Here is a 14242-nt window from a genome sequence, read left to right as displayed (position 1 = left end):
TTGCCCTGACTGCCATCACTGATGCTGTACTTTGTGGACTTAGCAACAGCCATATTTAATTAAGTTTATGATTACACCAATGCCAAGACTACAATAAAAAAATAATACGATCCCTTGCAGGATTGATGTTCCCAAAGAGCCTAGCCAGCCTGAGAGCCAACCACCAAGAGTGAATGGTTCGGTGTCTTTGAGTTTCTCCACCTCTTTTTTGATGTGATCAACCAGATTAGTTATGCTTTCTGAACTATCTGGTACGTACTTGCAACACTCTGATCCAATTACTGCACATGTCCCACCCCTTGCTGTCAAGACATAATCCAATGCCAATCTGTGTTGAAGCACCACAGCGTGCATGGCTACCATCTCATTATTGATCTTAGTAAGGGCGGTGGCGGTAGCGATATCATTGGCAACTTGTTCCAAGATGGAGCATAGAATCAGAATTTCTCACATTACTTTAGCCACTCCATATCGGGGAAACATTATGCCAAAAAACCATTCTGTCTCTGTAATAGCTCGATGATGTCTTGGCAGGTGAGGGAATTTAGGAGTATGATATTTTATTTAGATTTCCAAAAGGGGAGTTGCAGAAGGACTTAGACAGGTTAGGAGAGTGGGCAAAGAAGTGGCAGATGGAATACAATGTGGAAAAGTGTGAGGTTATGCACTTTGGAAGGAGGAATGGAGGCACAGACAATTTTCTAAATGGGGAAATGCTTAGGAAATCAGAAACACAGAAACACTTGAGAGCCCTTGTTCAAGATTCTCTTAAGGTTAACGTGCAGGTTCAGTCTGCAGTTAAGAAGGCAATTGCAATGTTAGCACTCATGTCGAGAGGGCTAGAATGCAAAAGCAGGGATGTACTTCTGAGGCTGTATAAGGCTCTGGTCAGACCCCATTTGGAGTATTGTGACCAGTTTTGGGCCCTGCATCTAAGGAAAGATGTGCTAGCCTTGGAAAGGATCCAGAGCGGCACGGTAGCACAGTGGTTAGCACTGCTGCTTCACAGCTCCAGGGTCCCAGGTTCGATTCCCGGCTCGGGTCACTGTCTGTGTGGAGTTTGCACATTCTCCTCGTGTCTGCGTGGGTTTTCTCCGGGTGCTCCGGTTTCCTCCCACAGTCCAAAGATGTGCGGGTTAGGTTGATTGGCCAGGTTAAAAATTGCCCCTTAGAGTCCTGGGATGCGTAGGTTAAAGGGATTAGCGGGTAAAATATGTGGGGGTAGGGCCTGGGTGGGATTGTGGTCGGTGCAGACTCGATGGGCCGAATGGCCTCCTTCTGCACTGTAGGGTTTCTATGATTTCTATGATTCAGAGGAGGTTCACAAGAATGACGCCTGGAATGAAGACCTTGTCGTATGAGGAACGGTTGAGGAATCTGGGTCTGTACTTGTTGGAATTGAGAAGGATGAGTGGGGGATCTCATTGAAACTTACAGGATACTGCAAGGCCTAGATAGAGTGGACAGAGAGAGGATGTTTCCACTAGTAGGAAAAACTAGAACCAGAGGCCACAACCTCAGGCTAAAGGGATAATCCTTTAAAACAGAGACGAAGAGGAATTTCTTCATCCAGAGAGTGATGAATCTGTGGAACTCTTTGCCGTAGAAGGCTGTAGAGGCCAGGTCATTGAGTGTCTTTAAAACAGAGATAGATAGGTTCTTGATTAATAAGGGGATCAGGGGTTATGAGAAAAAGGCAGGAGAATGGAGATGAGAAAAGTATCAGCCATAATTGAATGGTGGAGCAGACTCGATGGGCCGAGTGGCCTAATTCTGCTCCTGTGTCTTATGGTCTTATATATGTATAGGATTACATATCCAAGGTAACAAGATCCCTTCCATCCAACAGAAAGCCAATCATGCGCTCTATCCCCACAAATCCAATATGTACCATTGAGAGTTGGATAAGTGTTGCCTCCTCTGAAGCAATAAGATGTGTTGCATGACTGGTCATTACTGGGTGGATTCAGGCATAGCCTACCACGTAGTCACTCATTCATGCCTAGGTTTTTCCCTTGGCCTACCATATTTCTAGCACAAATATGCTCCTTTTGGTATTGACTGCTTTAAAGCTAGACCAGGAGTTCATCTTATTAAGTTATAGACAGGCGAATTTTCCTTCATATAGTGTAACCTTCCTGCACAAGCCTTACTGTTGTGAAACTCCTCCCTTACCTCCATACTCGCAAATCCTGGTATATAGTGTCCAGGATATTTGGCATTCTGAGCTGTTTGATCTGCCATTATCAATTCTGCCCATGACAAGGGCATTGGTTGTAAAGGTATTCCCTCCTCCCGCATGGCTGGGGATATGTGAACATACCCAACGCTCCTCTAAAGAATATTAATGATCAATTTTGTTGCAATAATCTAGCAGCTCTAAATTGACTATTGCTGATCCCATCATTTGATCTTCAGACTTAATTGTTTTATTTAAATAAAACAGTTTTAAATTCTCAAATGGATACGATGGGCTTTGAATTAATTCCTGGATTATTAGTCTCGGCCTTTGTGTTCCTAAATAGAAACTGAAAATGCTGGAAGGACACAGCCGGTCTGGCAGCATCTGTGGAGAGAGAACCCACTCGAGTTAACGTCGAGTCTGTATAACTCTTCTTCAGAGTTGAAACTGCCAGATTGGCTGAGTTTTTCCAGCATTTTCTGGTTTTAATTCAGGTTTCCAGCATCCGCAGTATTTTGCTTTTATCATTCGCATTTCCTTGTCCAGTTAACACACTTGTCACACCTTGTCCAAATGACTGGTGCCATGATCGGAGAGCCTCACCGAAAGGACAGTCCACCCACTGTTGACCCTGTCACGTTGAACCCTGGCTGGGCCTCAAATTCTTTGCCGACTGAAAAATTGGTTACCTCAGAATTCAAGGCATGGATCCAATTTGGGAGCTTTCCAGTTGCATTGATTCAGCACCTCAATAAGTGCCGCATTGATTCACTGAGCTCTCCACTCACATGTTCTACCTGTGTTTGCGTGAGTTTCCTCTGTGTGCTCCGGTTTCCTCTTACAGGCCAAAAATGTGCAGGGTAGGTGGATTGACCATGCTAAATTGTCTCCTGGTGGCCCAGGATGTGTAGGTTAGGAGGATTAGTGGGGTGAATACATGGGGTTTTGGGGATAGGGCCTGGATCAGGTTCTCTTACGGAGGCACAGTGGCTAAGTGGTTAGCGCTGCTGCCTCACAGCACCAGGGACCCGGGTTCGATTCCTGGCTTGGGTCACTGTCTGTGTGGAGTTTGCATGTTCTCCCCAAGTCTGCGTGGGTTTCCTCTAGTTTCTTCCCACAGTCCAAAGATGTGTGGGTTAGGTGGATTGGCCATGCTAAATTGCCTCTTAGTGTCACAGGGAATAGTTAGGGTGAATGCATGGGGATAGGGCCTGGGTAGGATTGTGGTCAATGCAGACTTGATGGGCCGAATGGCCTTCTTCTGCACTGTAGGATTCTATGATTCTCTTGATAGTTTAAAGAGGCAGGCAAACCTAATTGGTAAAGCTGTCACAACAGAGGGTGGAAGGCTACAGAGGCGATTCCTCAGGATGTTGCCTGGACTGGAGCATTTCAGCTATGAGGAGATGCTGGTTAGGCTGGGGTTGTTTTCCTTAGAGCAGAGAAGGCCGATGGGAAACCTCATTGAGGTGTACAAAATTATGAGATATAGATAGGAAGAAACTTTCCTCCTTAGTAGAGGTGTCAGTAACCAGGGGGCATAGATTTAAGGTAAGGAACAGGAGATTTAGAGATTTGAGGAAAATCTTCTTCACCAGAACAAAGAACAAAGAACAGTACAGCACAGGAAACAGGCCCTTTGGCCCCCCAAGCCTGTGCCGCTCCTTGGTCCAACTAGACCAATCGTTTGTATCCCTCCATTCCCAGGCTGCTCATGTGACTATCCAGGTAAGTCTTAAACGATGTCAGCGTGTCTGCCTCCACCACCCTACTTGGCAGCGCATTCCAGGCCCCCACCACCCTCTGTGTAAAAAACGTCCCTCTGATGTCGGAGTTATACTTCGCCCCTCTCAGCTTGAGCCCGTGACCCCTCGTGATCGTCACCTCCGACCTGGGAAAAAGCTTCCCACTGTTCACCCTATCTATACCCTTCATAATCTTGTATACCTCTATTAGATCTCCCCTCATTCTCCGTCTTTCCAAGGAGAACAACCCCAGTCTACCCAATCTCTCCTCATAGCCAAGACCCTCCATACCAGGCAACATCCTGGTAAACCTTCTCTGCACTCTCTCCAATGCCTCCACGTCCTTCTGGTAGTGCGGCGACCAGAACTGGATGCAGTTCTGGTCGCCGCTTTTTCCCAGGTCGGAGGTGACGATCACGAGGGGTCACGGGCTCAAGCTGAGAGGGGCGAAGTATAACTCAGACATCAGAGGGACGTTTTTTACACAGAGGGTGGTGGGGGCCTGGAATGCGCTGCCAAGTAGGGTGGTGGAGGCAGGCACGCTGACATCGTTTAAGACTTACCTGGATAGTCACATGAGCAGCCTGGGAATGGAGGGATACAAACGATTGGTCTAGTTGGACCAAGGAGCGGCACAGGCTTGGAGGGCCGAAGGGCCTGTTTCCTGTGCTGTACTGTTCTTTGTTCTTTGTTCAGTACTCCAAATGTGGCCTAACCAGCGTTCTATGCAGCTGCATCATCAGACTCCAGCTTTTATACTCTATACCCCGTCCTATAAAGGCAAGCATACCATATGCCTTCTTCACCACCTTCTCCACCTGTGTTGCCACCTTCAAGGATTTGTGGACTTGCACACCTAGGTCCCTCTGTGTTTCTATACTCCTGATGACTCTGCCATTTATTGTATAACTCCTCCCTACATTATTTCTTCCAAAATGCATCACTTCGCATTTATCCAGATTAAATTCCATCTCCCACCTCTCCGCCCAATTTTCCAGCCTATCTATATCCTGCTGTATTGCCCGACAATGCTCTTCGCTATCCGCAATTCCAGCCATCTTCGTGTCATCCGCAAACTTGCTGATTACACCAGTTACACCTTCTTCCAAATCATTTATATATATCACAAATAGCAGAGGTCCTAGTACAGAGCCCTGCGGAACACCACTGGTCACAGACCTCCAGCCGGAAAAAGACCCTTCGACCACTACCCTCTGTCTCCTATGGCCATGCCAGTTCTCCACCCATCGAGCCACTTCTCCTTGTATCCCATGAGCCTTAACCTTCTTAACCAACCTGCCATGTGGGACTTTGTCAAATGCCTTACTGAAATCCATATAGACGACATCCACGGCCCTTCCTTCATCAACCGTTTTTGTCACTTCCTCAAAAAACTCCACCAAATTTGTAAGGCACGACCTCCCTCTTACAAAACCATGCTGTCTGTCACTAATGAGATTGTTCCGTTCTAAATGCACATACATCCTGTCTCTAAGAATCCTCTCCAACAACTTCCCTACCACGGACGTCAAGCTCACCGGCCTATAATTTCCTGGGTTATCCCTGCTACCCTTCTTAAACAACGGGACCACATTCGCTATCCTCCAATCCTCAGGGACCTCACCCGTGTCCAAAGAAGCGACAAAGATTTCCGTCAGAGGCCCAGCAATTTCACCTCTCGTCTCCCTGAGCAGTCGAGGATAGATGCCATCAGGCCCTGGGGCTTTGTCAGTTTTAATGTTCCCTAAAAAACCTAACACTTCCTCTCTTGTAATGGAGATTTTCTCTAACGGGTCAACACCTCCCTCCGAGACACTCCCGGTTAACACACCCCTCTCCTTCGTGAATACCGATGCAAAGTATTCATTTAGGATCTCCCCTATTCCCTTGGGTTCTAAGCATAATTCCCCTCCTTTGTCCCTGAGAGGTCCGATTTTCTCCCTGACAACTCTTTTGTTCCTAACGTATGAATAGAATGCCTTAGGATTCTCCTTAATCCTGCCAGAGGGTGGTGGGAATCTGGAACTCGCTGCCTGCAAGCATGGTAGAAGTGGGAACCCTCACAACATTTGAGAAACGGCACGGTAGCACAGTGGAGGGCGGCACGGTAGAACAGTGGTTAGCACTGCTGCTTCACAGCTCCAGGAACCTGGGTTCGATTCCCAGCTTGGGTCACTGTCTGTGTGGAGTTTGCACATTCTCCTCGCGTCTGCGTGGGTTTCCTCCGGGTGCTCCGGTTTCCTCCCACAGTCCAAAGATGTGCGGGATAGGTTGATTGGCCATGCTAAAAATTGCCCTTAGTGTCCTGAGGTGCATAGATTAGAGGGATTAGTAGGTAAATATGTAGGGATATGGGAGTAGGGCCTGGGTGGGATTGTGGTCGGTGCAGACTCGATGGACCGAATGGCCTCTTTCTGTACTGTAGGGTTTCTATGATTTCTATGATTTCTAAGCATTCAGATGAGCACTTGAAATGCCATAGCATAAAGGGCGAACGACCAAGTGCTGGAAAATGGGCTTAGAATGGATAGGTGCTTGATGGCCGGTGCAGACATGATAGGCCGAAGCGCCTTTTTCTGTGCTGTAAAAATTCTATGACCCTTCTACGACTCAAAAGTTGCAGGAATCAAGCTATTTTCTTCTAGAAAAAGCAGGTAGATGGCCTACTTTCCCTGCACGGTGTTTGTACTTTTGCAAGCATTTTGTATGAAGAACATGGCAGAATTTTTCTCAGTATCACAGAATCAAATAGTAGAATTCCTACAGTGCAGATAGAGGCCATGCAGCCCATCAAGTCTGCATCAACAACAATCCCATCCTAGCCCTATCCTCATAACTCAATGCATTTACCCATGCTAGTCCCCCCGATACGAAAGGGCAATTTAGCATGGCTAATCCACCTAACCCGCACATCTTTGGATTGTTGGAGGAAACTGGAGCACCCAGAGGAAACTCACGCAGACACGGGGAGAATGAGCAAACTCCAAATGGACAGTCACCCAAGGCCGGAATTAAACCTGGGTCCCTGGGGCTGTGAGGCAGCAATGCTAACCACTGTACCATTGTGCCACCCCAGTACCTTCTAGAGAAAATTAAACTCTGCTACAGATAGATAGTGAAATGTTGGTCTTGCCAGTGAAGTCCCCATCGTACAAACAAATAAACAAAAAAAAAGTTTAATGGGATAACACTACCTAAAAATCATCCAGAATCCATTTCCACACAGAGAGCTGTGTAAAGTTTCAGCAATATAATCGGGTCACAAATAAATTCAACATGGAATCATAGAATTCCTACAGTGCATAAGGAGGACAACTGGGCCATTGAGACTGCACCGACTCTCCGAAAGAGCATCTTACCTCGGCCCACAGCAGAAAGACTATGTTGATGGGATTGGATGAAGTGGGCTGGGAAGGGGCTCGTGCGGAGCATAAATAGCAGCAGACACTAGATGGGCCGAATGACCTTGCTTGGACTGAAAACTCCAGGCAAAAAGTTTGACACTTACCGATTGGTGGGTTTTGGCAGTCACCGTCTTCACCGCATCTGGATCCCAGATGACCAGGTCACTGTCAGAGCCCACGGCCACTCTGCCTTTCCGTGGGTACAGGTTGAAGATTTTGGCAGCATTGGTGCTCGTTACGGCCACAAACACGTTCTCGTCCATTTTACCAGTCGCCTGCCAGGACAGAAAGAGTTGATATCCTCATTCAGCTTCTCTCCGAGGGGTCGGGGATGAAGGGGGAAGGGCAATATTCCTTTAGAACACGCCAAACAATTTAGAGGAAAAGTGACATTCCTGTTTCTGAACTTGCACAACTTTAAGCCCAAGACATTTAGTCCAAAGGTGTGCTTGTGGAAGTACAGGAGCACGGGGTGTGTGGGGAGGGGGAAGGAAATAAGGCAAATCTCATATATTAAATAATGCAAATCATCTCTGATCTAATTGAATAGAGGAGCAGGCTTGAGGGGCCTACTTCTACTCCAATATGCTTAATTTGTTTTTGTCGTCCTCCACCACCCCCATACCTCTCACCAGTGCACCAAAGCTCCACTCTTACCTATTGGCACATTGCTTTAATATATGGTTAATGAAATCTTAGCCAATGTTGATGAGAAATGTCAATGAGTGGACAGGATGGGGGGAGGGGGGGGGGGGAGAGAGAAAGAGGGAGAGACATTCCAAACCACACTACTTAAAAATCAGGAGACGTTGTAGTATAGTTTCACCTTACTTCCCAGATATAAACCTGGCAATGTGCTTCGGAGGTTCCTCTATTGGGTGGTCCATGTGCAGTGCCAGTTTTGTATCTGGGCAGCAAGTTGAAATACTATCCCCTTCTACTCAAAATGCCCCAGGGCCTAGGGGGCGATCAGTCGGGGGGGGGGGGGGGGGGGGGAGGACCCCACTGCCAATCTGCGGGGGGGGGGGGGAGGACCCCACTGCCAATCTGCATTGGGATCACTCGGGCGGGTGGAGGGGAAAAAATAATTGGCAGTGCCAGGGGATGGGTCGGGGTATATGGTTGGAAGGGGGGGGGGGGATCATCGAGGCTGGCCTGGAATGGGGGGGGGGGGGGTTGGGCAGCACTGCTCACGTCCCAGGCTGGCCAGCAATCAGGAGGCTGACAGTTCGGGGCCACTGCGCATGTGCCCACTGGTTTCAGCCTACTGGGCAGAAATAGGCCCTGCCTCCTGAACTCTAATGATATTCACGCTGATGGCCTCTGTAGCACAGAGTGTGGGAGATTCTGGTGTGAACTTCCATTGAAAAAACACCAGCGTGAATTACTCCAGTTTTCCCGTGAATTCCAGGCTTAGGCCAGAATTTTATCGGAATTGGGGCGGGTGAGCATCGCAGAATGGCATTCCATATTGGCCTCGGGATCTGACAAGCCTTGGGCGGATGTGCCGGTAAAATTCCACATTTAGAATTTTTTTGGGGGGAGAATTCCGGCCGATATTGCTTAATGAGGAACTTCTTCACCCAAAGGGTTGTGAATCTGTGGAGTTCCCTGCCCAGTGAAGCAGTTGAGGCTACCTCATTGAATGTTGATTAGGACAAAGATGGATAGTAAAGGAATGAAGGATTATGGTGAGCGGGCGGGTAAGTGGAGCCGAGTCCACAAAAAGAGCAGCCATAATCTTATTGAATGGCGGAGCAGGCTTGAGGGGCCAGATGGCCTACTCCTGCTCCTATTTCTTATGTTAATGTGGAATGCAATTCTTGAAAGTGTGGCAGAAGCAGATTCAACCTTCAAAATGGAATATGGCATGTACTTACTGGAAAAGGAATAATATGCAGAGCTTTAGGGAAAGGGAAAGCAGGACTAATAGGATTGCTCTTTTAAAGAGCTGGCAAGAGCATGATGCAGTAAGAAGTCTCACATCACCAGGTTAAAGTCCAACAGGTTTATTTGGTAGCAAAGGCCACTAGCTTTCGGAGCGCTCGCTGCTCCTTCGTCAGGTAAGTGGGAGTTCTGTTCACAAACAGGGCATATAAAGACCCAAACTCAATTTACAAAACCCAGTAGGCAATTTCCAACCATTATTTTGTAAATTGAGTTTGTGTCTTTATATGCCCTGTTTGTGAACAGAACTCCCACTCACCTGACGAAGGAGCAGCGAGCACTCCGAAAGCTAGTGGCTTTTGCTACCAAATAAATCTGTTGGACTTTAACCTGGTGTTGTGAGACTTCTTACTGTGTTTACCCCAGTCCAACGCCAGCATCTCCACATCAAGAGCATGATGGGCAGAATTGCCATTTTCTGTGCTGTAAAGCTCCAGCTGTAAAGCATGTTGACTCTAAATGAGTTCAGGAGCCTGCCACTAACACGGTGAAATGTGACCCAAATTCCAGATGCATTCCTGGAGATAGATTAAAAACATGCACATTTTTTTTGCATGTAAATACTTAAGTACGGCTTACTGGTAGAAAACCAGTAGCTCTCTGGAAACCAGGCAACAACAAAATCGTCTCACCACAGAAAAGTTAGTGTAACAATTTCACTTACCACTGCCTTGTCCCAGATGATAGACATGCGCTCCTCTGTCCCATTCGTCCCCTCAGGAATTTGAGTGAAGTCATCCTTTCCGATTGCCTTCTGTGCTGTGCTGAATGTGCAGTGAGCGCTTCCTGCTACTTGCAGATCACCGCTAGAAAAAGATTAGGCACAGTCACTTAATGGAGCCAAGCGACTACATTCACATTCCATCTCAGTGTTGATCCACAAAAATAAGTCAATACATATACAGCCTTCCCACAGACTAATATCGTAGGACAGAAACATGTTTAACATTCAGCGCCCCTTCCCTTGCTAGCAGGTTGCAAAGCAAGAGTGACTTTGAAACCTGTTGAGTATCCAACATATGCCAGAGGTGAAGTAAAGGCAGGAACATTTAACTCAGGACAAGAGCTAACTGTGATTGGCAACAATGTACAATTTCACTAATATTGTCCCAATATCGCTCTATCCGCAGCTAATGATACAACAACTTATTTTAACAAAATAAAGGACAATGAAGGAGCTGGGTCTGGGTTTGAATCCATTTCTGACTGATGAGGTAAACATTTATTTTGACTTCAAAAGGTCCTGCGTGATGCAATTAGCTGAATCATTCCTAGCATTAGGCCAAAGAAGCCACTGGATGCTAGATATGGAAAATTAAAATAAATCACACCAATCATTAGGAATGCTTTTCTGGAAGGGAGACAGAGGCATATCTCAGAGGCTTAAGCAATGTGCGAGGACATGAGACCTATACTGGCAAGGGATCCATTCTTCAGTGCTGACATTTAGCACCTTGAGTATAAAACTGAACAAAGAGAAAGGTATAAAAATCCTCCACAATGTCCTTTTCACTTTAAAACGCTGAGCACATGACATCAAAGGGTTAAGTGCGGCATAATCCCCAAACCCTTCTGAGGAGAGAGAAAGAGGCCAAGGTGACGCCTGCTGAATTGTGGCTAAATTCTGCTGAAAGCTTGTGCACAAAATATTTCATTAACTCCGCATGTTGGGGGGCACAGTGGTTAGCACTGCTACCTCACAGCGCCAGGGCCCAGGTCTGATTCCCAGCTTGGGTCACTGTCTGTGTGAAGTCTGCATGTTCTCCCTGTGTCTGCGTGGGTTTCCTCCGGGTGCTCCGGTCTCCTCCCACAGTCCGAAAGACGTGCTGGTTAGGTGCATTGGCCATGCTAAATTCTCCCTCAGTGTACCCGAACAGGCGCCGGAGTGGGACGACTGGGGGATTTTCACAGTAACTTCATTGCACTATTAACGTAAGCTTACTTGTGACACTAATAAATAAACTTTAAACTTTGACAGAGAGAGAGAGAGAGAGACTGTGGCTGAGTTAATACTTCATACTTCAGTAGCAGTAAATTTGTCCAATAAGAGTAGCAAACTGATGAGCTCTCTCTCAGTTATGCTGATTTGGATTGGAGTAGGGTGCGAACACACGATAGGAATTATAATTTAAAAATCCCTGTGGTTGTCATTGAAGCTCCTCTTCTATCCACACACACATGTCTCAACATAGAAAGGCTTGCATTTATATAGTCTCCACGTTATGAGACGGGCCAGGCACTTGTAGAACAGGAGGCCATTCGACCTATTCTCCCTCTGCTAGCATTTTGAAATGACTGTCCAATTAGTCTCACTCTATCCTTTTTCCAGTCCTGCAATTGTTTCCCTTCAGGTATTTATCTAATTCCTTTTTGAAGGCTACTACTGAACATGCTTCCACCACTCTTTCAGACAGTGCATCCCAGAATATAACTCAATCTGCAAAATATTCTCATCCCTCAATGGATCTTAGCAACTACCTTCAACTTCTGTCCTCTGGTTACCAACCCTCCTGCCAGTGGAAACAATCTCTCCCTATTGACTCTATCAAAACTACTTAAATTTTAATACTCTAAATCCCCCCCTTAGCCTTTGCCGCTTTAAGAATATTCCCAGTGAACTATGATACCAGTGTGTCACTCTCCCCATTTCCCACACCCAGCATCCTGTGGCCTGGCTGTAGGGAATGCCGATTAGTGCAGAGTTAGTGTTGAATTTCCGTTGTGGGCAAAATGATTCAGAGGTCAGTTTATTGGAAGAAGACAGTCTGTTCTGTGCCACTGACTTATTTCTTAACACAGCAGCTCCACTGTAGCCAACGTCATCAATAATGTGATACTACACGCAAGACCGTTCCTCGAGCTGTGCGGTCATTCAGCCCATCACATGGAGGTGCCAGCCTGCAATGATGTTGTCTTGTATCCTCCAAGTATGAAGCTTATGGCTTCTGTTCACGAGTCAGGCCTAAGGGGCAGCACGGTGGCACAGTGTTTAGCACTGCTGCCTCACAGCACCAGGGACCCGGGTTGGATTCCCGGCTTAGGTCACTGTCTGTGTGGAGTTTGCACGTTCTCCGCGTGTCAGCGTGGCTTTCGTCCGGGTGCTCCGGTTTCCTCCCACAGTCCGAAAGATGTGTTGGTTAGGCGCATTGGTCATGCTAAATTCTCCCTCAGTGTATCCGAACAGGCTGCCCAATGGGCCAAAGTGTGGCGACTAGGGGATTTTTACAGTATCTTCATTGCAGTGTTAATGTAAGCCTACTTGTGGCTAATAAATAAACTTTAACTTTAAGGACGTCATGTAATACCACTTCTTGATGTGGTGCCTCAGAACAATCACCCCAGTGTAACACCCTGTGCAGACAGATCCCCTCCATGGGTTGAGAATTTATTCCAAAGGTTAGCAAGGATAAAGCTGAAATCAAACTAACTTTTAGGCCAGGATCTCCCACCCCCTCCCCCATGGCGGGCTTCCCTGTGATGGATGTGGCTGCATGGGACTTGATGTGGATTTCCCACTCCGCTGCTGAGGGTTGATTTGGTGGGACCAGAAGACCCTCTGACAGGAGGGACTGGAAAATCCTACTCTTAGCTACAGAGGGCAGGATTTTCCGTGCCCCCTGCGGCATGTGTCATGGCGCCAGAGGAGGTGTGCCACCAATGGGCAGCAGCAGGATCTCCTGGTCCTGCTATTGTCAATGGGACTTCCCGGTGTATGGACCCCCCCACCTTCGTGAATCCCGCAGCAAGGGTTCACCGTCGGTGGGAACGGCCGGAAAATTCCAGCTTTGGGTGTGATTTACCTATCCCGCCTGCCATGGGAATCATCCCGGGGGTGAGGACAGAAAGTTTGGTGGGCAAGCAAAAATTCCATTGACTTCGGGCAGGAATATCCAGACCCGCGGCGTTCGGGAAAGGAAAATCCCGACCTGTGCAACTGATGGCTAATGTCACAAATGAACACTGCTTAGCAATAATCTCAATCTAAAACACTTGTGAAAGAAGAGGCAGACATTTAATTAGCCAGCATGTTTTCCACATTAATTATGTCAGTTTAAAAGGCTGCAGGGTGGTGAATAGATTTCTAAGTTTGGTAATGAGAATCCATTCAACTTGTTCAGAAAAAATAAATGAATCAGTTGGATGGGCACTGTAAAACCATTCAAGTTTCTGACATCAATTGGCATCTTTTCTATTCAAAATGGCAGTGATATGTGTTATGGGTCCAAGCCCCTTTGAGAACTTAATTCTGAAGATTTGGCCTGTCCTGTATTTGGAGTGCAAGATTTAGTTCCAGTGCAGAAAAAGGGCGAGGAAAGCTTACAAAAAATAAGGCTAATCTTCATCCAGTCCCTGTAGCCTTGATTCCACAGCGGAAACCGATTCAAATTTGGCACCTCACCTTCAATAGGAAGAATTGTGTCACTTTACCTATTGCTGTTTTCCATCCTGTAATCTCCTCTGCCATCAGCTGAACTCCTCACCTCCCTTCTCTCAGCAACTGAGAAGTTTCCAAAAACCCAAGCTTGATATCACCTTATTTTCAATTTGCAGTATCTGCTTGTCTCATTCTTTAAACTGGAGGCTTGTGACACATTTGGCTATGTTGTTGAGTCAAAGGCACTGAGGACACCAGGATATTTCTCCAATGGGTAGGCGGCACAGTGGCTAGCATTGCTGCCTCACAGCGCCAGGGACCCGAGTTCAATTCCCTGCTTGGGTCACTGTCTGTGCGGAGTCAGCACCTTCTCCCCATGTCTGCTCCGGGTGCTCCGGTTTCCTCCCACAGTCCAAAAGATGCACTGGTTAGGTGTATTGGCCATGCTAAATTCGCCCTCAGTGTACCCAACCAAACTCCAGAGTGTGGCGACTAGGGGATTTTCACAGTAACTTGCTGTGTTAATGTAAGCCTACTTGTGACACTAATAAATAAACAAACTGGTATCAGGGGCACAGTAGCTGCCTGG

At 47.0% G+C, this 14242-nt stretch overlaps 1 protein-coding gene across 4 annotated transcripts in view; it reads right to left on the bottom strand.

The window, feature by feature from the left end:
• The window catches only part of LOC144505234 (dihydropyrimidinase-related protein 3-like), a 212400-nt gene that overhangs the window by 67513 nt on the left and 130645 nt on the right, over positions 1-14242 (bottom strand). For all 4 annotated transcript variants that reach the window (XM_078231247.1, XM_078231248.1, XM_078231249.1 and 1 more), the window contains exons 10-11: positions 9943-10084; positions 7436-7606 (exon numbers count right to left, since the gene is read on the bottom strand). In XM_078231247.1, the coding sequence (XP_078087373.1) occupies positions 7436-7606; positions 9943-10084 (313 nt within the window). The remainder of the gene's footprint in view (positions 1-7435; positions 7607-9942; positions 10085-14242) is intronic.

The sequence above is a fragment of the Mustelus asterias genome, chromosome 16 (genome assembly GCF_964213995.1).
Source record: "Mustelus asterias chromosome 16, sMusAst1.hap1.1, whole genome shotgun sequence".
Taxonomy (NCBI): domain Eukaryota; kingdom Metazoa; phylum Chordata; class Chondrichthyes; order Carcharhiniformes; family Triakidae; genus Mustelus; species Mustelus asterias.
Note: the sequence above shows the minus strand (reverse complement) of the source record. Positions and strands in the feature narration are given on the sequence as shown.